Source organism: Protobothrops mucrosquamatus, unplaced genomic scaffold, assembly GCF_001527695.2.
Source record: "Protobothrops mucrosquamatus isolate PMUCROS unplaced genomic scaffold, P.Mucros_1.0 scaffold391, whole genome shotgun sequence".
Taxonomy (NCBI): Eukaryota; Metazoa; Chordata; class Lepidosauria; order Squamata; family Viperidae; genus Protobothrops; species Protobothrops mucrosquamatus.
The window spans coordinates 206,115-229,734 of record NW_015386723.1 but is presented as its reverse complement, the minus strand read 5'-3'; the positions used below and the strand labels follow the sequence as shown (position 1 = coordinate 229,734).

At 37.5% G+C, this 23,620-nt stretch overlaps 1 protein-coding gene across 1 annotated transcript; it reads right to left on the bottom strand.

Annotated features, from left to right (window-relative positions):
* Positions 1-367: 367 nt before the first annotated feature.
* Positions 368-23,099, bottom strand: GABRP (gamma-aminobutyric acid type A receptor pi subunit). The gene is made up of 9 exons (XM_029284140.1): positions 23,010-23,099; positions 19,409-19,524; positions 18,064-18,131; positions 11,708-11,925; positions 9,469-9,551; positions 4,657-4,794; positions 3,379-3,531; positions 1,599-1,792; positions 368-673 (listed from the first exon to the last, which is right to left on the bottom strand). Exons 1-9 carry the CDS (start codon positions 23,063-23,065, stop codon positions 368-370), a joined length of 1,332 nt encoding a protein of 443 aa, XP_029139973.1. The 5' UTR covers positions 23,066-23,099.
* Between the last annotated feature and the right edge of the window lie 521 nt (positions 23,100-23,620).

Below are 23,620 nucleotides of genomic sequence, written 5' to 3'. Positions count from 1 at the left end.
CCGGGAGCGCCGCGCATGCGTGGTTCCGCCCCCTGTGCCGGCCGAGGCGTAGCTGACAAGCGGCAGAGACGGAGCAGGCCGACCACCAGCTGGCCCAGCTCAAGGGAGGTAAGGCACCCGCTGGAAAAGGGGGAAAAAATGGCGGACAGCCTTGCTTGGCGACCCCCGTGAAATGGTCGATCGACCCCAAATGGGGTCGCGACCCATAGGTTGAGAACCGCTGCACTAGATGACAGGTTCTTAGGAATGTTCATTTCCCTTTCATAACAAATTGTCAGCATTTGCTACATCCATGGAAACATCTACATGAATTGAAAGTAAAATCCTGAATCCATAGTGCCGACCCATTTCCGGTTTCTGTTCTTTTCTAGAAAATCAAATAATAGCCCCAGTAGAACAGATTGACTAACATGAAAAAAAAAGGAAATAACCATTTCGAATAGCGATCAATCTTGCTTGGATTTTGAATTGTGAAATAGCTGGTGAATTTCTGAAATTTGTTCTTCAAGAGGCACTGAATTTTATCCTTTGGGCTCAAGGGTAAGCTGTTGCAAAAGTCATTATCAATATAGACAAAATTTATTTTTTGATTGAGATTGGCAGTGAGTGATGTATTGAAGATATCAATGGTGATTTTATTTTCAGCTTCTCTGGTGGAATCTTTTGTAGAAGTCTAGAAGAGACCACAGTTACAGTTAGATGACAGAGGTATGTTGTGACTTAGCAAATTCAAACTTAAAAAAATAAGCAGTTTTAAAAAACAGACTTCAGTATGACTGCTGATAATGTAACCTCACTTTGGGATTTTAACAAACAATGGAAGTCTTAGCAAAAGCCAAATTCTGATTCACTAGTACTAAGGCCAGAAGGATCCTCCCCCCAAAAGAGAAATAATAATACCTTGTCTAGGTATTCAATCTAGATTCTAAATATAAACATAACTTTGGGAATCTCTTTACCTGAATAAGTTTAATTCTCTCGTAACACCACAAGCAGCATTGTTGCTCACAAAAACATGCCATGATCCTCTAGTTAATTCTGCTTGGACTCTGAAACCAGGCAGAAAAGAAGGGAGAATAGCCTTGGCTAGTCTATTTAGCTTCATAGTCCATGGGACTCCACCATATTCATCTTCTAAACCAACCTGCTCTCCTCATGGGCAAGGCAGGAGAATGATCCATCCAAAGCTTTGGAGTAAGAACCCGCTGCTAGTCTACTCAATTTGTATAGGGAAGGAAGGGAAGGGCAATGAAGATCCCCTGACTTCCGGGTCCCAAAGGAAGGTCATAGGCTGAATTAAAGAGAGTATTCACCTTCTTTCTTATAGTCTGACTTGTTTCTTCAAGAACCATTTCTGGGTTTGGAGGAAAGGAGACCCCCGGCCTCTTCCCCGTCCCCCCAGCAAACTATGCAAATCCACTGTCTAATGTTAATGTTAAAGTCTGATTGCAGCTTTTCCAATTGCTTTACTGTCATATCTCCTAGAGGGAACAAATCCATGTATAATTATCTATCTATATACGTCTCTAGCGATCCACCCATTCATTCGTCCATTGAAAATGTTTGTTCACTACATAATCCGACTGAACAAGGTTTACCTTCTGGGTCTCATTAGCTGCATGTTTATGTGATGTGATGTAATGTGCTACTGCATATTCCACCAAAGCCCCAAATATAAAGCTGAAGCAGATGCCCAGGTAAATGTCAATGGCTTTTATGAAACCATTGGCATTTGTTATTGACTTTCGGGACCCCATCATCAAAGTTGTCATTGAGAGAACTGTGGTCACACCTAGAAAATATAATAGGATTTTAAAAATAATAATAGTAAAAAAGAACACAGAATACTTTTGCAGGATCCAATCTGGGTCAGTCTTGTGCTGGAGCCCATCTTCAGAGAACTTCTCTCTAGCCAGAGAGAGGTTCCCTGAGAATGGGCTCCAGCACGACTCCGAAATCTCGGAAGAAAAAGACCTCTAGTCCCAATGATCAACCCAGATTGCATCCTGCAAAACATTATCCTGGGACACGTATATTCACCTTCATTCGTTAGTATATATATATATATATATATTTTGGTCTTAAATTTGACACAGTAGATGGTTCTCCCATGGGTACCTTTTTATGAGAAGCCACGGATAATCATAATCACCTGGTATTTTCTGATATGTGAGAATGCTTTTTGATTTTGTTTTTAGGGCCACATTGTTAAATCCTGAAAGCTTTTGATGAGATGATAGCAGAAAATATTTCCCCCATTTTTTTCCTCAAATGGATGAAGACCCAGGAAGAAAAAAACAAGGGGAAAAAAAGGGATGTCATGCCATTTGGAAGAAGGGGACAGCTGTCCTACAGTTCTGCAAAACAGCCACATAACCAAATAGATTTTCCCCACATAGCATTTATACTGTAGAAGTGGAGATGAATTAAAATCTCCATTCAAACTGTGACATTGTCAAAATAATAAAATATCTGTTCTTTCTTTCTTTCTTTCTTTCTTTCTTTCTTTCTTTCTTTCTTTCTTTCTTTCTTTCTATCATCTTTCTTCCCATCTTTCCATCTTTTTATCCATCCTCAGTCAGACCTTTCTACCATCCAGCCTTCAAGGACAATTCAACTTGTTTTCAAGAGTAATGCAAAGGGTCTTGGAATAAGCATAGCATGTGCAAGGGCATTACTGAATTTTACTCCTTCTTATATGAAGGAAAAGGAATATCCTAGAACATTATATTCTTAATATTACAGAGAACATTAATGATGAGCAATAATGTAGTGATGGGAGATACATCTTTTGTGAAATTTGAAATTTTCAGTGAGTTGGCACACTATTACTAATCTTCTGCTTGAAAAATATCTGATAATGAATTTCCAAAACACTTGAGCATCCTCAGAAGACAGTGTAAAATATAAATACATAATATTCCATATTTTGATGTTGCTTTAAGATTGACATAGAATAGTATTTTAAAATTTTTATTTTACGTTTTTTTATCCAATACTGCTTTTTCAGATACCCTGTCAATGATGTTGGGCAACTTATAGCTTATGAGATTCTACCTATAAACCATGCCAAAATCAAAATCATCAGGTGATGCCAACCAATACAAATCATGCAATATCTATCATTTTTACATTCCAGATGCAAAGTCAAATAATGAATGCCTCTACAACTTCCCATCCAAAATGTGAAGAAAAAAAAGGAAACTCCACCAATATGAAATTCTGGTGGGTATTCATTTAGCTCTAGACATTTTGCTAGCGTAATGTTTTAATTCTTACATTTAACATAATCTGTGTTTTTAACTAAGCAAAGTTTTCCTCAGTCCACCTCTCATTTTTGCATCCATAAAACAAGTGAGTCTTTTTTATGTCACTCACCGATACATGTTCTTGCAGGAACTGAATCCAGGGTGATCCAGAAAGAAACCCAAGATAAAATGACAAGTAGACTGCTGGGCACATAAGTTTCCAGAATAAAATAAAGGATATTTCTCTTGAGCGCAAATTGCAAGACCAGTCTTGGATAAATGCCTGGTCCAAGAAAGAAAAAAATGTAATATATTCTTATACTGTTATTTCAGAGAAGGAAATGATGTGCTACTTCTCACTAGGCACTAGATTACTCCAAAGGTCCTAGTGACATGATAATAATATAAGGTAGTGTAAACTGTAAAGGCTGAGCATGTGATTTTGATAGGGTATCTTGCAGAAACAGTGGGAGCAGAGCAGAACTAGTTCATATACCTTGGCTTTGCTGGCACTGGTTTTCTCCTTGTAAATGATCAGCAAAATGAGAGGAGAGTTTTCAAGACCATTTCATAAATCTTCTCTTTACCCTCCAGAGGAATCCTTGGCTGTCAAACTGAGATGTCCGTGACAGCCAATTGGCTTAAAAATAGTCTTAGAGGCTACCATCACAACAGCCATGCAACCAGGGTAGACCAGAAGGCTTGTCGATCTATTGCCTACATCTCCTAAAATGTGATATTAGCCTTAAGATTAGCATTATTGTCAGTGCTGTTTTCAGCCTGGCATGTAAAGCAAGAAAAGGTGACAAGCCACAAGCAAACCAAAGAGCTCACCCTAAATTTGGATGCCCAGAGTGGAGCCTTTTCTACATGCTGTGTTTATTGCAATGTTCATCTCCGAATCACATGGATTCAAGAAGAAGAGTCCTCCCGCAAAAGCTGATGAAGCACCTGATATCAGAATCAAAGCTCATGCAATGCAACCAAGCCAGAATTACCCTATCACAGAAAGATCTTTGCAGTGAATCAGCTGGGCCATATACAAATACCAAGTCGGATTTTTTGGCATACTGGGTGCCAAAATGGCTATTATAAAAGAGATCCACTGTGAGAAATTGGCAATTCAGGGCAGGGCAGAAATTTTGGTAGACTATGAAGCAAGATTATGGGATGTGACAACATGGTGTCATCAATTAGTTCTCAGTGTCACAGCATTCTCGCTTGTGTTGTTGGGATTGGGTATCTTTTCCTTCCAGCTCTAAGGCTACTTTAGTCAGCAAATGCCTCGGACAAACTGTACTGTCATTGTCAGAAAAAGCTTCAGGGGTGATCAGGGCACCGAAAATAGTTATATCAGACATAAACCTTGTTCTCCACACTACCTTGACTTCCACTGCTGATTTGTTACCTGTTTCTTGACGCGACCTGGTTACAAGCGTGTAAAAATGTTCCACTGTGTACTGTGAGAGTCGCAAATTCTCAAGGCCATGGACAGAATCATTTCCCCTCAGCCACATGAAACGTACATCATTTTCATCATATCCCCCTAATGATAACGTTAAAAAGAAGAAAAGGTCATTGAGTAAGGAGCTGAGTACCGGTGAGGATCATCCCAGCTATTGGCAAAAAAAGAACAAAAGCCAATTAGCAATTTTATGAGAACCTTACTCTTGCAAATATGGAAGCATACCCATGTTCTTTCCTTGACATCAGTTGTAATTTTCCAGAGCATTGAGTACCATAGTGGAGAATATATGTGGCTCAAGGTTGAGTTGTTGGGCTTTTTGATATTCTGTGAGTTTGTTTGTCTTCCTGCAGATGATTTATTACCAGTGCACTGCACTGATGATGGTACCTAGCCAATTAATGAAACATCTGCAAGAGAAGCATCCTCACAGAACACCAAGAATGCCACAAACTTAGGTGCATTTTAAATTTGATTCAGAAGAGCTGGAAGATGGGAAGCCCACTTCCACCAGTCCACCTCAGCAACTCCTACTTTTGGATGCTGCCTTTATCTTGAGAGGAGTGGGCAATCAGTATTCCATGAGTGCAGATAATGATCTCAAGCCATAATGATCTCATGGTAATTAATTCAGACCGATTATCCATTGGAAGGGGAGAATTATCAAACCAATTGTAAGTTTAAGATGGAGCAACAACAATAGTTGCACTTAGCGAGAAATTTACCTTCAAGGGTAAAGACATAATTCCTCAAAATAAAAATTTCATAGAAAAATGGAAAACACAAAATGCAGACAGATTCTGTGCATTCCTTCTGAGTCTTGGAATAACTCCTCTTTGAACCTCCTAGCTGATTGGGTCTAGGAGCTGTCATGTTCTTTTATCTCTTCTATACCTTCCCTTGATTCAAAGTTAATAAATTATGATTTATACCTAGAGTTTTCCCTGATTGCCAATCTCTTGCAGGGTGATTCCTATATTTTCCTTGCCTCCTTTAGCATGGCACCTTTAATAGCTCCTCCAACCCTTTCTGCTTCAGAGCAAATGAATAGAAAGTTGCTCAGTTCTCATTTTTAGCTGGTACAGGAATGCACCCCTAATGAATCACTTGGCTGAGTTGTGCTGCCTATGAAAATTAGGCTAGAACAACAAGGGAAGAAAGAGGACTGCCAGTTATCCTTGTCATATGAAATATCCTTCCTTCCTCCCTCCCTCCCTCCCCCCCCCAAGGAGTCTCTCCTGAAAATGCAGAGCATCCATATACTGTAATTGTTACAGACGTGGTCATTTTTGTTCCAAGACAGAGACAGACAGAGATTTGCAGGCCATTTCACACTATAGCTTTTGCCCTCTTAATAATGAGGATAAATACTTTGAATGAAACTCCCGATCCATCTAAAATAGCTATTTCTATAGCAAAATAAATAAAGGCTTAGGATGCAACTATTTAACCAATTCAGACATTGGGACAAGTCTGCCCCTTCCCTCATTCCTCAGACATAAATTATTGCAAAATCTAAGAGGTGCACAGCTCTCCTAAAATCAGAGTGCAATAAACAAGCAAATACTTTAGTTTCTTGGTAATTTATGTGTGGATCTGTCATTCAATAAAAAAGACAATATTGTCATGTAAAAAGCCCTGATGAATATCCCACAGTGAGAAACTGTGTTTTACCCTAGGCAAACATGAGTAAATCAAGTATCTAATACTACAGGAAGTTTTTATTCTCCTAGTACAATTTATCCAAATCTTTTTTTTCAAAATTTCTGCCTATTTCATAATAGTGATAGCTGCAGTTACTTAGGGAAACTATGTAATAAATGACTTGTTTTTCATCTAGAGATTGTTCATTTAGTATATTTAAATTGCATTAATTCTAGACATTTATCGTACTGGCTTCTGTTGTTGGCAATGTGCATATAGTTTAATAAGAATAATATTACATGAAAGTTTGATAGGGGAACCAATTATTTTCTCTCTTTTGTGCCAATTTTTTTTAATGCTAAAACCAGGTACATATTAAAAAGAAAATTAATCATAACCATTTTAGTTTTCTGCATTGTAAATAAAGTTAATCATGCAAACTAATAGGATTTTAATGTGAAAATAATAGTGACTTCCATTGGAACTGCAGTCTAGTAGCTGGGAACTAAAAATTGGCCCTCATATAATGAGATTTAAGTAATTATTGAACATGTTACAGAGAAGAACAAAGAGAAAAGTCTTCAAGTTCTTCAGGCTTCATGTGTGTGTCCAAGCAGGAAGCACTGAGAAAATGTCAGAAAGGAAATAGAAGCAGTTGAAGTGGGTATATATTATCGATTGATAAGAGGATGAGAAAGTACTTCCGTTCCATATGCGAAAGGCTGTAATAGATGCAAAATAAGAGATGAAAATGCCACCTCTTTTGGACATTTTTAAAGATGAAAAATTAGTGGCAAAGTCACAAAGGTGCTAGCTTAGTTGGAAAACCATGCTACTTGGATGAAATGTGCTAAAAAAAATCCCTTAGGTGAAAAGGTGGCATGTAACAAATAAAGCTACTAAGGATCAGGATAATCTTTATTCACTGCCCAGGGGCCTTGTGTGCAGGAGATGTGCGGTTAAAAAGTAACTAACTAGATAGATAGATAGATAGATAGATAGATAGATAGATAGATAGATAGATAGATAGATAGATAGATAGATAGATAGATAGATAGATAGATAGATAGATAGATAGATAGATAGATAGATAGATAGATAGATAGACAGATAGACAGATAGACAGATAGACAGATGATGTTCAAGCAAACCTGCTTAAATTTAGCTGTAACGTTGTTGTTATCCAAAATGGTATAAATAATACATCTAGACCAGCAGAAGAATGGGGTTGTTTAGGGATCAGGATCGATGACCTCCTCTGGAGCAAAATTTGTCGCATAATGCTGTAATATATTGCAAGTAATTCAATTTCAGACTCAGTCCAGTAGTAGAAAATCTGTCAGATAATGTCAATTTAATAGTCACTTGTGCATTTTTTCTGGATTTTGATTGAGCTGATTAAGAGCCATGGTGGTGCAGTGGTTAGAATGCTGCATTGCAGGCTAACTCTGCCGACTGCCAGGAGTTCGATCCTGACAGAGCTCAGTGTTGACTCAGCCTTCCATCCTTCCGAGATCGATAAAATGAGGATCCAGATTGTTGGGGGAAATAGGCTGACTCTATAAACCACTTAGAGAGGGCTGTAAAGCACTGTGAAGCGGTATATAAGTCTAAGTGCTATTGCTATTTCCTAAGATATTCTCACTCTCAGCTAGCTAGCGAGCTACTAAGGAAATGTTCTTGCACACGCACCAGGTTTGTGATTTCTCAAGTTAAATAAAAGTTGACAAGATTTTGTTCCATCTTCCTTGTTCAGATTTTTAAAAAGTGCCATACTGAAGTGAATTAAAGGACTTCAAAACTCCCCAGATCATGAGAAGATTTTAAATTGATGCTAGCGAGTGTTCTGATGGCTAGAAGTTCTAATCTAGCTCTAACACGGAGTATGTACCACTTCTGTCAATAAGGGTCAGTAGTCAGTATAGTTCAAGTACAACAAATGCTCTGAATCTGGAAATAAATGATAACAGCAGAAAAGAACTCTAAAGATATTTGGTCCACTTATATTTCATTCCAAAGGAAATTAAATCGGTTTTAGAAGGATTTACAAGGAATAGATTTGTCCTCTATCTCATCTGGGTCATAGCTCACAGAAATGTCCCAATCCATCTCTGAAGTCACAGGTCCAAATTACTGTCTGAGCTGAACCCTAACTAATCTACTGATTAACTATATCATAGTAAGAGGCCAATTGATAAGTAGACATGGTGATTTGGAGCCCCTCCAAGACTGGTGGTTGCTTTACTTGCCTAATCTTCCTGTATCTTAACAATTGTTGAGTTATTTTTATGTGGAATGACAAAATTTCCTTCATTACATTTGAATTTCTTAAGATATTTCCTTACTTCCTTACGTGCTGTTTTGTTTCAATTGCAGATCCTGCAATGGGTCATGAGTGTTACATTGATACTGACCACATGAGGATTACTTGACTGAAATGGAAGACATATTTCAAACCAGCATATTATAGAAGCAGAAGGTTTTTTTTAATTTTCAGCATCAATCAATGCTCTTCATTATACCCCAAAATGCTGTGGTGGCAATTCTAGAGTGCTTGCTCCCTTAATAGTAGCTCTGAACAGGGAAGAACTATTACAGGGCCGTGTTTTGTAAAACTTTAACAATGATAGTAAAAGTCTATTGAATGCCCTCATCCAAAGTCAAGAAATGTTACTCTGAGGATGGCAGTCTATTGCCATATCTGTCACATTTCCTGAAAGAGGCTTTCAAGACCACAAGAAGCTGAAAAATATGGAATGACTCAAGACAAAAGAGCACTTGCCCCCAATTTAGCTTATTTTTAGGTAGATGTCAGCAAAGTTTTCCAGCACATAATCAGCCCATTCATAAAAGCTGCCTGCATAGAGATTGGTGTAAAGTCAAGATGCTGGCCCGTCTAGCTGAATATGGCACGGCTCTTTCCATGCTTTTCTGTAACATTAGAATGAAGTGAAAAATCTTTAAATAATTCCATAATTAAAAGGACAAGTGGAAACCTTTACAGTCAAAAATACAAATGAGATGTTCAAATTGGTAATCTAATTAGGCATTAACAACTCAGACCAGACAGAAGAAAAAAATGTTCACTTTCCTCTAGAATGAGGTACTTACAGCTTTCCATCTGCAGCTTACAGGTCTGTGTATCCAGTGGATATTTGGAAAGATCCATGTTACATGCAACAGTGGTGGTGATTCTGCAAAAGGAGAGAAGCCACCTGGATATTTATTATTGGGGGAGGGTTGTCCTTGGTGCTCTCTGAGCTTGCTTGTTTTCTTGCAAACGTTTCATTGTCCAAACTACGGTAGGTAACATCATGAGGGCTAGTAAGGGGTGCTGTTTGCTGTCGTTTTATATTCTGGTGTCTTGCCTGTCTGGGTGGGTGGGGGGCGGTCTTAGGGATTCTTTGGTTGGGCTGTTTACTAATGGCTCTGTGGCAGTTTCTTGATTGGGTTGTTGCTTACTTGATTGTTGGTCTGAAGGTGACCTTGGAGTTAATCTATGCTGATCTGAGTGCTGATTACTATTGGGGAGGTGCTGGAGTCTTTTTGTTCTCTTTTGGGCTGTTGTCTCTTTTGCATAGTCTATAGATGTTAACGTCTATGTGTCTAGTGATGGCTGATATGTCAGAGTGCCAGGCTTCTAGAAATTCACTGGCATTTTTGGATTTGGCCTGGTCTAGGATTGTCACATTCATTGTGATTTCTCACCAGCCAGTGGACCCGGCAGCTGAGTCTGGGGAATCAGAGGAGGAGGGGGGGGGCTGGAGTGCCATCAGAGTCAGAGGAAGGCTCTGATGAGCTCCAAGACTTACAATCTGACGAGGAGCCTGGCCCCTCCACTCGTACTCAGGCTGAGACACAGCTGTGCTGGGAAGCTGAGTCAGACTTTGAGGACTCACAGCTGGAAGACATCATAGATGCTCGCAAACACCGACAGGCAATGAGAGTTGGACAGAGGAAGGCAATAGGACGGCTCCAAAGGCAAAGGAGAAGGTATTAAGAAGCCACGCCTTTGGGAATGCATAATAAAAAGGGAAGGTGTGGGAGGTGCTGGTTGCTGAAGACAACCGTTTGTGAAGGAATCAAGTTTTATTGAATCGTGTTTTGTTTGCCTGTGCCTTTGGAACAATTTTCTGTTTGAGAAAGAATCAAGTTTCATTTAATCGTGTTTGTTTGGCCTTTGCCTTTGGACATTTTGCACATCTGTAAATAATAATAAAAGGGGTTTGTTTTTCCTACGGTTCCAGCCTACTTGTTGGAAGAAGGGTTTCTCCTTGTGAGTTAACAAGGACTCACATAGGCTGGGACAGAACAACATTTTCCCAATTGAAACTAGGGTTAAATCTGTCTATATGTTGTGAAATTAAATAATTTTTGTCATGCCTTTTGATTGTCATTTATTATGGGGCATCTGTATGCTTCATAGCAGTCCATAGATGGCAATGTTTCTGCTTTGAAGATTAAGCAACTGTTAATACTTATTGTAACTGCAAGTTACACTTTCCTTTGATGTCTATGGAGATTCTCAATTTTCCATGTCATAGTTGTCCCAAAAGTGCTTTTTCCAAAATTGGACTTTCTTGGGTTTTTTTCTTTGAAAATGTTTCACTTCTCATCCAAGAATCTTCTTCGGTTTTAACTTAGAGCTGAAGAAACCGCTTCGATGAGAAGCGCAATGTTTACAAAGAAAAAAAACCAAGAGTCCAGTTGCCTTTTGGAAAAAGCATCTTTGAAACTTTCCTTTGATGGTTAGCATGCATCTAGATAGCTTCACTTACAAAAATAAGAGGACCCATATTAGTCCATATATTAGTCCATTAGACACAAACTGCTTTGTGCAAGAATGGGGGTGTGCTCTAGTGCAGCTTCCACATAAGTGCCACACAACAGATCCTGGAGATCATAGGTTGGACTATATTTTTATATAAAAATGAATATGAATGGCTTCTTTTTTTATTTGGGGGTGAATGGATGGGTATGACACATTAGCAGAACCAAGTTAGGAGTTTTTGACATGCTGAGCCCCAAAAGGTTTGCCATCACTAGTATTGACTGCAGTAATCTAAATGAGAAGATGTAAGATTGTGGAAATCAAGCTATTTTTACCCAGGTAGAACCTAGATGCCAACATGCCAGCCTAAGCTGTTACAAAGCACTCTATGCAAAAGAACATTGATGGAGCATCAAACATGATCCTTTAGGGGAAGATTAACCCCTTTCAAAGTTAGTTGAACCACACTTTTCCAACCAGCCCATCCATTCTCCAACTATATCTTCATCTTACTGGACTAAGCATCCATTTACAGACCCTTGTGCAGAACTGGTGTATCAGAAGGCAAGCAAGACTTACCGCAAAGCATACAAGACAGTCCCATTGGAGAACAACCGTATAAGCCGATTCTCTACTGTAACTTCATGTAAGAAAGATCTTTTTGACTCCACAATATATGTGTCAGGTACCCATAGGTATTTCACCAGCCGGGCGTCCAGAGTAAAACTTCGGTTTCCCTTAAAAACCAGACGGGGATCGGTCCAGCGTTGTCGCAAATATATTGTTGCAGTATAGTCCTAGGAAGGATGGTGAATCATGAGAATTAAGACTGTGATTTTTGTAATTCGAATAAAATTTACCAGGCAAAATCTTTCAACAAGAAATGGTTCCATCATTTTATCCAGAATTAACATTAAACATTTAATAAATTCTGTCCCTTGTCTTAATAAGTACTATTTATAGGTACCCATGCTGAACTATGTAGTTCTCAAATTGCTCTATATTCTTTCTTTTTTCTTTTTGTCTATAAGACCATAGAGTTGGAAGGGGCATAAGAGGTCACACAGTCCAACTGCTTGCACTCTATTGGAATCAACAGCAACAGACCTAATAGATAATTATCCAGACTCTGTTTTTTTTTAAAAAAAACTCCAATGAAAGGGCTAAGAGTTTCCGATGTACTATTCCAGGCCATAAATACCATTGCATAACTACCCAACATTGTTTAAATTCATACCTTTGAGGCAGATACAATCTGGGTGTGGATGAATCTTTTTGTCTGCCTACATTTTTAGGTCGTCATGTGTCAAGTCAGATATAAAGCATTCAAATATCAAGTTTTATTTTACTTCAGTACTGGCTGAAAAAATTCAGTAGGTTGTTTTACAGGTTTATGATCTAGGCTCAATTTATTATTTGAAAATGAAATTGTAAAGGCGTGTGTGGATTATTTTGTATGAATTAAGGCTTTAAAATTGTAGAATACCTATGACAATTTGAAATGTGAATTGTTTTGTATTTTTATTATTGGATTTTCTTTTAGTTAATCTCCTTTTGCTTCTTTTGAATATATTATTTTCCTTTTCTTTGGTTTTTCTTTGTTTACATATGGTCTTGTTTAGTTTTTTTTCCTTAAATAGTTTCCTTCTCTGTACAATTGTTTTTGTACAGATTTTATACAAAAATAATATTTTATATAAAAATAATATTTATCTATGGTCATAAACCAAAATTTCATACAGTACTAAGTACCATAAAACATGAATAAAACTATAAAACTAAAATGGTAGATTATTAGGCATCATGAATATTTATACATAAACCTGTAAATAACCACTACTAATTTTAATGATTTTGACAAAAAATCAATTATAATTTTAAAATATCAATAAAATACACACACACATGCACAGACACACACGCACACATACACACATGTGCACACATACAATTGTATGCATGTTTGCATAAAGAAAAAGCATTCAGCGTTTAACTTTTAACTACCGAAGACACACTGTGGACTTCCAGATTTTATCTTCGTGCTGTGAGGAAGAAAAGCTGTTTACCTAAATGACTGAGATAATTCACCGTTATGCATTTCAAAGCAGTGAATTATTAATCCCTGCAATGAAGGTGAAATCCCCTGAGTCATTTATACTTCAATTATTTATCTAGACCTAGAATACATCTATATAATGTTCTATGTGAGACCTGGACAATACACATGATATACAATAAGAATCACTAGTGGATGCAGAAAATATTTGTTGATTAATAGCTTGGATGTATCAGAAAAGTTAGCCTTACGAAAGATTATGTCAAGCTATCTAATGTTTCCTGTATGTTCAAAACCTCATTAGATCACAACTTTCTACCTGGTACTGTCTTTAGGCTGAAAAATGTGGTGTTTTAAAGGCAAGGCTATTGGCTTTGGATTTTTCCAATGTATATGTCAGTCTCATCTCCAGAGCGTTTTACTTTAAGAAGATACCTCCAACATTTCAAATCTGAAAGTGTCGGCCATTTTGTTTCATGCAACTGTTTGGTACCGTTCTGGATGTCGTACTCCCCAAACTAAATCATAAACAAATTAGCAATGAAATAAAGATAAAACTGGAAATTAGTGACAATAACAGCATCATCATAAACAAACATAGAAGATGTGATAGGATCAAAGGTAACTCTGAGATACCCCCATGAAACAGACTTGTGGGGGGGCGAATCTTTCCTTCCTGAGTCTAAATGCTGGGGCATTTAGATACACATGACATGTCTCAATTAGGATTTTCACTAAACAATACAACACTTCATGGATGATGTTTTCTTGATTGATTGAATATAATAAATTGGTATTTGACTAAACAAGCGTTATGCAGAAAAAGAATAGAAAAAAACTATATCCCCCAGGCCAAGAAAGCAGGTAAAGCACCTCTTCTAAGGAGACCTCTTCATTTGTTTTCCTTTGGTCCATGAGGCAGCAATAAAGAAATAAAATGTCTTTATTTGACTCTGTCCTCACAGCCAATTTCTATTTTTCTTTCAAACAGGGTTACAGTTCAGAAGTTAAGGAAAGTGATTGGTACATTTTCCAATCACCTTCCTGTTCATGGAGGAAGGGGGGGGGGGTTGAGATAAAAAAATAAATCTGTGGATAGATGGGAATCTCTGGCTCACTTCCTTTTTTTTCCAGGAAGCTCCCATTCACAGATCAGATGGTGCAACTCCCACCCACCCCATGACTGATCTCTTTGTGTAAATAAAGTGCCCAACCTGTGCTTCACTATGGGTGCTTAGTGCCTGTTGCGTCTGCTGCCAAAATTAAAACAGTCAGAGAGGGGTGGGATACTGCTTGTAACAGCCCAGTAGAGCCAAAAAGATGCCAACTGCAGTATAATCAGCCCCCTGGTTATTTCTAAACATACAATAATGAATGTGGCAAGGTTTATACTAGAAAAAGAGAGAAGACAACACTATAACACTGAATTAATTAAAGAGAAAGCCACGTGGCTTCAGCTGTGGATTAGGGATAAGATAAAGGAGATGAAGATATGTCTGTCAAGAATGGCTAGTGAATTGTCATCAAGATACAGCTAGAAGGGCTTGAATGAGCCCTAAAGCAACATTGATATCCCATTGTTCCTGTATTATGAAATTTTAAAATTAAAATCTCGTGCATAATTACTCAGTAGCAGTTCTTCAGAGATCATTGAGAGACTTTAGTGAACTGTTTTACCTGACCTGTTACATCACAGTCCCAATGTCCACTCTGAATTTGTACCAGTTCCACTGAATTGTGCACAAAAAGTTGCTCATGATAGAATGAAGTGTGATCCTCAAATCCAGAACATGAAGCAAAATCCACTTCACTTAAATGGTCTCTCTATCACTTATATAAATGATCTTGAAATTTATTTGGCAAGGAAGGAAAGCCAGAATTAAACTGAAAATGCTACAAGAAGCTAAAGAAAATGGAGGATTTGTACTACCAGATTGGGTCTTATACTACCAAGCACGTGCTCTAACATGGTTAAAAGAATGGATATGCCTTAGAAACAAAAGGTTGTTATATTTAGAAGGACATGACTTGCAACTTGGATGGCATGCACTTTTATGGTATGAAAAGAATAAAACCCATAGATTATTTCCAAAACCATTACATAAGAAACACTTTATTATTTGTATGGGAAAAGATAAAATCTATACAAAAATCCCAGGATGGTTATCAACGATGGAAGCATTCATTTACCCAAACTTAGTTAAATTTGAGAAAATTCTAACATAAGGATATTTTGAATACAAATGGGAAATTAAACTCTAAACAAGAGTTAAAAGATCAGGGTATTGACTTATCATGATGGCCTCAACTGCAAATGCAATCAAGGTATGATAAAGATGTTAAAATATACATTTTTATAAAGACTAGACAATGTTTGATCAGGTGTTGTTGACTTCTAATATTTTATTAGTTTTCTAATTTTACAATTAAACATTTAAAAAGCAACGTGGTGGCTGGGTAGTCAATAATTCAATAACATACATAAATCTTTAGTACAAATCTCAAGTTATAACATCAGATATTTCCTCTCTTTTTCCCTTAATATCTACTATCTCATATTAAGCTAGTATAGTTCTTATTATTATCAACTAAGTAAAACCATTTTTGTTACATCTATCAATAATTTTTAGCTTATACATATCTTAATTGTGTTTACATTCAATCCTTATATACAATCAATGTCCTGTTATTACCTTTTTCCCAAGCTTTAATTTCCCATCAATATTCAAATTAACATTTGGTATTTATAATTTCCAAGCTGCAGGTAACCAAAGTTTCCCTTATCTCAACTTCTTCCTTTTTCCCTTTTCATAACAAAATCTAATATTCTAAATATGCATCTTATGTATTTGCATATAATCATTGCTCTGTTTCCCCTGGGTAGTTAGTCGCCGCTGTTCTTAGAGGGTGGGGTAGAAATTCCTTTCCCTCTCTCCTCACAGGGGGAAAAGTACTTTGAGCAGCTTTTACAGGAAAAGATATTTAAGGTCTTAAAGAGAAGATCAGATCTCACCAGTTTCATCCGCGTTGCTTTAAAGGTGCTTGGTAGTAATTTTGATTTTGGCTGTCAGCAGCTTAGTGACAAGCCATATTGCTATGGCCGGTCTTTCCCCTGCCGGTTTGGAGAGCTGCCCTGGATCAAGCGGAAGAGCTGCCACCCTCCTGCAATCAAGCGGGGGTCCCTTTCTTGCTCGTCACCCCTACAGGGCGACTTTCGACCCTTTCCAGGGTACCCCAGCAGGATGAATTCGGGCGTGGAAGACGGAGCTCGCCTTCCTGCATCCGCAGGCTTTGCGGTGGCAAACTGGAAGTCAGGTGTTGTTGACTTCTGATGAAATACTGATTAAGAAATTGTATAACTTCTTATTGAATTTGAAAATGGAAGACGAACTAGAAAGAGTACAGAGAAGAGCAACAAAGATGATTAGGGGACTGGATGCTAAAACATATAAGGAACGGTTGCTGGAATTGGGTATGTCTAGTTTAACGAAGAGAACGACGAGGGGGGACATGATAGCAGTGTGCCAATATCTCAGAGGCTGCCACAAAGAAGAGGGTGACAAGCTATTCTCCAAAGCGCCTGAAGGCAGGACGAGAAGCAACGGATGGAAACTGATCAAGGAGAGAAGCAACTTAGAACTAAGGAGAAACTTCCTGACAGTTAGAACAATTAACCAGTGGAACAACCTGCCTCCAGAAGCGGTGAATGCTCCAACACTGGAAGTTTTTAAGAGACTCGATAGCCATTTGTCTGAAATGGTGCAGGGTTCCTGCCTGAGCAGGGGGTTGGACCAGATGACCTTCAAGGTCCCTTCCAATTTTATTACTATTATAAGTGAAAGAAACAATGATAATATGGACAAAACTTTTTGGATACAATATAGAATTAGAGAAATGGCAAAATCTTTGGGAAAGAAACTATAAATTGACAATGGCAACTTCATATAAAGAAAACTTATATAAAATGTTTTATAGATGGCATCTTTCACCTGTCAGATTAGCAAAAATGTTTAAAAATATGTCTAGTAAATGCTGGAAAGGTAATCAAAATCCTGGTACATATTATCACCTGTGGTAGACATGGTGGACATGTGTGAAAGCAAAAATACTTTGGACAAAAATACATACTTGGATAGAAAAGATGTTAGGGAAACACATAGTTTTTAAACCTGAATTTTTTATTAGGTATAATTTGAGAAAAATGTGATAAACAAAGTGTATATTTAACATTACATGTATTAACAGCAGCGAGGATTGTATTTGCCCAGCACCGGAAAAATGAAAAAACACCATTGGATGAAGAGATAATCAAGAAAATACTGGACTGTGCTGAAATGGATAGACATACACTGAGAATCAAAGAAAAAGAAGACACAGAATATTTTCAAACATGGAACTTATTTTATCAGTGGCTGGAAAAACGAGATAGAGAGTAAGAACTTAACTTCTATTACTAAGCAAAAAAATAACCCAGAAAACAAGTTGTTCATTAAGCACGAATGAAGTGTAATAATAGAAAATTAATAAAATACTTTTTTTAAAAAAAAGTTCCTCATGATAGAATGAAGCGTGATCCTCAAATCCAGAACGTGAAACAAAATCCACTTCAGTTAAATGGTCTCTCTACCACTTATATAAATGCCCAATGTTATTTTTAAAAAATGAGGGAATTAAAATAATGTTATTAAAGCCATGAAATTACTTTCAAGCTGTACTTCTGCAGTGCTAAGTATGCTTACTAGAGAGTGATGGAACTTAATTCTGGGTCAATCTGGATTGCAAAATATTAGCAGTCTAAGGGACTTTGTATTCTCAAAGCTGCAGTAGTATACTATGCAGTTCTATTTCCTTATGTGCACAGTAGGGATTATTTGCTTACCATATCACTTTCTGAAATGCTGGAAATACTGGCAACATCAAGGGTCATTGCTATTGTCACAGGTTTTCCTAGGAAATGGGGAAAAAGTTCCATTATAATAGCAAAATGATATTTCTTGTTGTGTGCATAGAAACCCAGCAGATTTTTCTCACACATCTCCAATAACAGACACTGATTTCAGGGAACAAGAAGAACAACGAAGGAGTCCAAAAGCAGCATCCTAGCACACAGAAATTCCTTAGATAACCTAAAGCAGGGGTAGGCAACCTTGGCTCTTTTATGACTGGTGGGCTTCAACTCCCAGACTTCAACTCCTGAGCATGGCTGGCTCAGGAATTCTGGGAGTTGAAGTCCACAGTCATAAAAGAGCCAAGGTTGCCTACCCCTGACCTAAAGCATATCCATTATTTCATTTTCCATGATAATTCCCTGCAGCTCAGCAGATCAATATATGGTTCCTTACATTAACTAACCGCATACGTCCCTAATTCATGGATATGTTTATCTGTGCACAGAACACTTGGAAGTTTACATCCACAAAGCCATATTTTCATGAAAAAATAACAGAATGTTATAGAAACATATGTTTCTAACTCCACAGTTGAGAGTTGGGGAAATGAAATGAGAATTGGTGACTGGATTGAGCCCTGTTTTAAATGTCAGGCAAAGTTAAAGTTCTTCCCACACCTAAAGAGCAGTTGTTAATAAGAGTTCTGCTCAAAATTATTGATTCTTCATCCTGTATCCATTTAAGGATAAATGGAACGGACTTAATGTTTTTTTTTAACCACTGAACCCAAACAATATATAATTTGGCTATACATGCACATTAAGAAAAATTGTCAGGATTATGGAAGATGGTTCTAAAAACTTCACCCAGCCTGCCCATACTATGTGACTGAACAAAAGTGCTGATGCTGTCCCATCCTAGCCCAGTTTTCTCCACTCTGGTGCTATCCAGCTGTATGGGCTGGAAATTATGACACTTGATGTCCAAACAATTTGAGAGCACCAGGCTTGCAAATCAGTTCAAAGTACTTTTTAGTGGAGAGGTGATCTAAGCATTTAGACTGCACAAATCAAAATCTTTTTGCCAATAGAAACATTCACTTCAAGAACTTTTCCAGGTTTTAACTTGAGTTTAAATTAGAATTGAGACTTGAGTTGTTGAAATGAATCATATGGCACAGGGATGGGCAAGGAATAATAGTCCAGCTACGGTAGGAACAAATCACATCCAAAAGTCTAATATTAAAGTTATTCTTCTGTAGCAAAGTAAGAAAATAATTTCTCCCTCCAAGGACAAATGATTGCTTTGTTTGACTGAATCACAGAAATGACATACCTCCAAAATTTGGCCGGAGATATTTGTTATATCCCTTAGTGAGATTCCCAAATCCAGGAAGGTAGGATGTAACTGGATAGTCAGTGCTGTGAACTTTTTGACACAAAATAAACTTTCTGAAAAGGAAAAAAAAATTAGCATAGTAGTATAGTAGTAGCGTAGCTTATCTGCCATAAAATTGTTTGTGCTGGCCATTAACCAAATAAAGATTATTTTACTTGACTTAGCTATGAAGTTGTAGTCCTGCTTCTCACCTCATATCAAGTACCAAATATAAATTTGCAGCATTTATCCACTGTTCTCTAAAAGAGAGTACAATATGTTACATTAGCCCTCAACAATATTAAAATAATTGATCACCAAATTAGTAATGGTGGTAGAAGAAAAAATGGGACGAACTTAACAAAAGACGTTATTTAACAATATCAACAACAAAGCAGTCTATGATCAAAAGCAGTCATATATGGACTCTGCAAAATTTAAATAATATTCCTTAAGTATTTTGCAGAGACTAAAAAGGGGTTGCTTTATGAAAATGTGTATTGAAATAAAAAGAGCTCCCCTTTTTAAATAATGTTTAGGGAAGGAGGAAAAAGCATTTAACCTGTGATTCTGACAGATTAGGATTGCCCACTTAACGGGATTAAGTAACAGTAATTGATACTGACTCATCAGAATACATGATGTCTAATTAGGTAGGACCACTTGAAAAGGAGATAAACAAAACGGGATGGAAGGTGATAATTGCAACAGAAGGAGCAATGAAAGCAGGAATGAAGGCTATATAAGCAGAGCAAAAGTAATAACAAATATAGGATTAATTAGAGGTGAGGTTCCAGATGTCACTTCCTTGGAATAATTAATTATGAAAATTTAGGGAATGCATGGCTCAGTGTCCTTTTTGTGAGAAGAATGCAAACAAAATATTAATACTGAGTTCTTTTGAGCTTGGAACATCAAGCCATTGTGTCTGCACTGGGAGATACAGTTTCCTTTCTGGCTGCACCAGGATAAAAATAATGGCTAAGTCAGTGGATAAATGCAACACAACAAACAACTTCAAATGAGGATATGGATTAGTTATCCCAACCAAGCAAAAGTTATTGTTGAACGCCTCCCTTTTGCTGGAGTTTGGCCTGGAATGCATAACAGTGCTCATCTGCCATCAAAAAACAATCCCCAAGTGGAAATTCAGTTTCAACATGAGGAAGAGGAGGGGGAGGAATAACAATAATGATAACAATAACAACAACAACAATAACAACAACAACAACAACAACAACAACAATAAAGCTTTATTATCACTTTGAATGTACACTAATCAGCATATATTAAAATGAAATTTCGTTGCATACAGGGTCACCACCTCCAATATAGATTACATAAATATGACAAAAATAAAAAAATAAATACAGAATTATGCATATACCCACATATATTACATGACACAGAGAAACAACACAGTCTAGTTCAGATTATGTATACATGTGCATGACGAGAAAAACAAATCTTGCGAGTTTACCAGAAGGATGGCATAGGGAAACAAAGCTATTACAGAATTGGGTAGCTTTCTGACCAGAGTTTGAAATACTCATCTAGTATTTAGATCAGGGATCCCCTAATCCCCGGTCCGTCGACTGGCACCGGTCCGTGGCATGCCAGAAACCGGTTCGCGCAAACAAGGCTCATCTGCGGGATGCAGGCAATACATGAAACCACACCCCCTCCAGTCCACGGAAAAACCTCTCTCCACCGAACCAGTCCCTGGTGCTCAAAAGGTTGGGGACCTCTGATTTAGATGATAAACTTATTCACTTTCCCTCTCTCATGATATAATCTTGGGTAATAAGAATAGGGAAGTAGGAACAGGGATTTTTTTTTAATGATAATACGAATATTGTAGGAATAGATAGTCTTCTGCCAATTACTACAAGAGTTTTTGGAGCAAAGCCTAGAAAGCATTGGACTGAAATATAACCTTCATATTAGTACCCAAAGGATGCTTGCCCTTTATGAGATGAAGAGTCAGAGTAGAAAATGGGATATATTTCTATGTGTGTATGTTCATGTGGATGGGTGTGGATGAGTAGGATAGGAAAGGCTGTCCACAATGAGAGAAACCTGCTACTTCTGCATTGTAGGAGTAGTAGGTATGCTTCCAAATCAGTGTCCCTATAGTTTTATTGGCAAGGTTTAAGAAGTGCTTAGTCATTGCCTCCTTCATAGGGTTGAGAGAGAGGGACTGGCCCAAAGTGACCTAGCTGGCTTTTGTGCCTAAGGTGGGAGTAGAACTTACAGTCTCCTGGTTTCTACATCAAACTGGTTCTCAGTATTGTATGGGAAGAACTGTGATAGTCTAGGGTGGTAAAAAAATCAAGAGTCTGACAGCACTTTTTATTCCTCCTGAACTCTTTGCTTCTATTTTACCAGATTTACTAGTTTGTTATCTTCCTATTAATAAAAAAATCATCCCATGGGAAAAAAGAGTTTTCCACATTATTCTTAGTCTGGAATGCTTCTGAATCCTTGTCTATAATCTCTACAATCTGGAAATCTGACTTAAAACATTTTAAACTCCTCATATGTCAGGCCCCAAAAACTATTTGGATTATATATTTCATACTAAGTCATCATCCTGGGCTCTAAAATCAACTGAAGTGGTGACTGTAGCCCTGATATCACAAGGTGTATAGCATTTGGAAGAATTGCAATGTCTGGCATGAATAACATCTGAAAGAGTAAAGACATCAGCCTCACAACCAAATGCAGATTAGTCAACACAATAATTTTTCCAATTGCTACTTATGGCTGCAAAACTTGCACTCTGAAAAAGGCAGATACCTTTGAACTGTGGTGCTGGAGGCAACTATTACACATCCCATGGATTGCAAAAATAACAAAGAAAAAAGTCCTAGACCGAACTTCATCAAAAATATCTCTTGAAGCCAACATAGCCAAACATATTTTGGTCATGTCATTCAAGCTGACTCACTCGAAAAGTCAATCATGCAGGGAGTGATCAGCGGAAAAAGGAGAAGGGGCCATTTTAAAGGATGACACTGGGATGACCATGGAGGATCTGAAGGAGGCGGTGTGAGACAGAGGGGCATGGAGAGTGCTGATCCATAGAGTGGTTGAGGGTTAGACTGAATGACTGACGACTAGGTCATTTCTCCCGAACCCCAGCTATTTCAAAATGGATTAACTGTAGTAAAAGATGAAGAAATGTGCCAATTGTAGTTTCTCATAGCGTCTTATTTTTTCAGGCTAAACCCTCTGTCCTGCTTTTGCATCAATCTGCTCATTTTTCATAGTACAGACATAATGTGCACATTTTAGCAGCCATTTCCCTAATATAATATATTTCTCTATGTGTATTTCACTGCCCCATGAATTTTTATACATACTTTTCTCTATTCATTTATTTTAGATGCATGTTTTGATTGGAGAAGTGAATCACAACACTCAGAATAAAGTGAATTTCAAAAGGTCTCATGTTCAGGAACTGAAGATTAGGAAGATTTGCATTAAAGTATAAACTGAATACATCTGAATAAACTGAATAAATATACTCCTCTGTTGAATGTATTTTTCAACTTACCCTTGACACAGAAGAAAGAGCCACACAAGGCTGGAGAAATAATAACTGCAGTGCATTTGTGAAGATTATTTGGTGCTGGGTATAATTCTTCAGTTATAGTCTGTGAAGAAAAGCAGAGAAACGACAAATTTAATTTTCCAACAAAACCCTACAGTAGCAAAAGAGGCCATTACATCAACTTACTAAAACTAAGATTTTCTATCTACTCCCACACTAGATAGCCGCCCTGAGTCCCTCGGGAGAAGGGCGGGGTATAAATTAAAGTAATAATAATAATAATAATTCTTTTTTAGTGGTGTTTCTCAATCCTGACAGCTTTAAGATCTGTGGACCATGTTGGCTAGGGAATTCTGGGAGTTGAAGTCCACGCATTTTCAAGTTGCCAAAGCTCAGAAACACTGATATAAAATAACACTTCAGATCATATCCAGTTTTGCTCATATAAAGGCTATCTCACCTGATTTTTTTTGTCTTTCAGCTAAGAGACCTGCATATTTCATGCTAAAGAAAGAATTTTAAATTCAACAGCTAGAATTTATATTTTCAAAAGAGATGAGTGGGTGGGTTACATATATTTGCTTGCTTCCTCCCACAACCTTAGGCACATTTAT

What these genes read in the sequence shown, in the direction of transcription:
- GABRP (XM_029284140.1), bottom strand. Translation starts at nt 23,065, where the DNA reads ATGCACTGCAGTTATTATTTCTCCAGCCTTGTGTGGCTCTTTCTTCTG. An exon ending in ACTGTCTTGTATGCTTTGCG is followed by an intron (nt 9,552 to 11,707) that starts GTAAGTCTTGCT and finishes CTCCTTTTGCAG; the next exon opens with AATCACCACCACTGTTGCAT. An exon ending in CAGCTAATGAGACCCAGAAG is followed by an intron (nt 674 to 1,598) that starts GTAAACCTTGTT and finishes GGTCTCTTCTAG; the next exon opens with ACTTCTACAAAAGATTCCAC.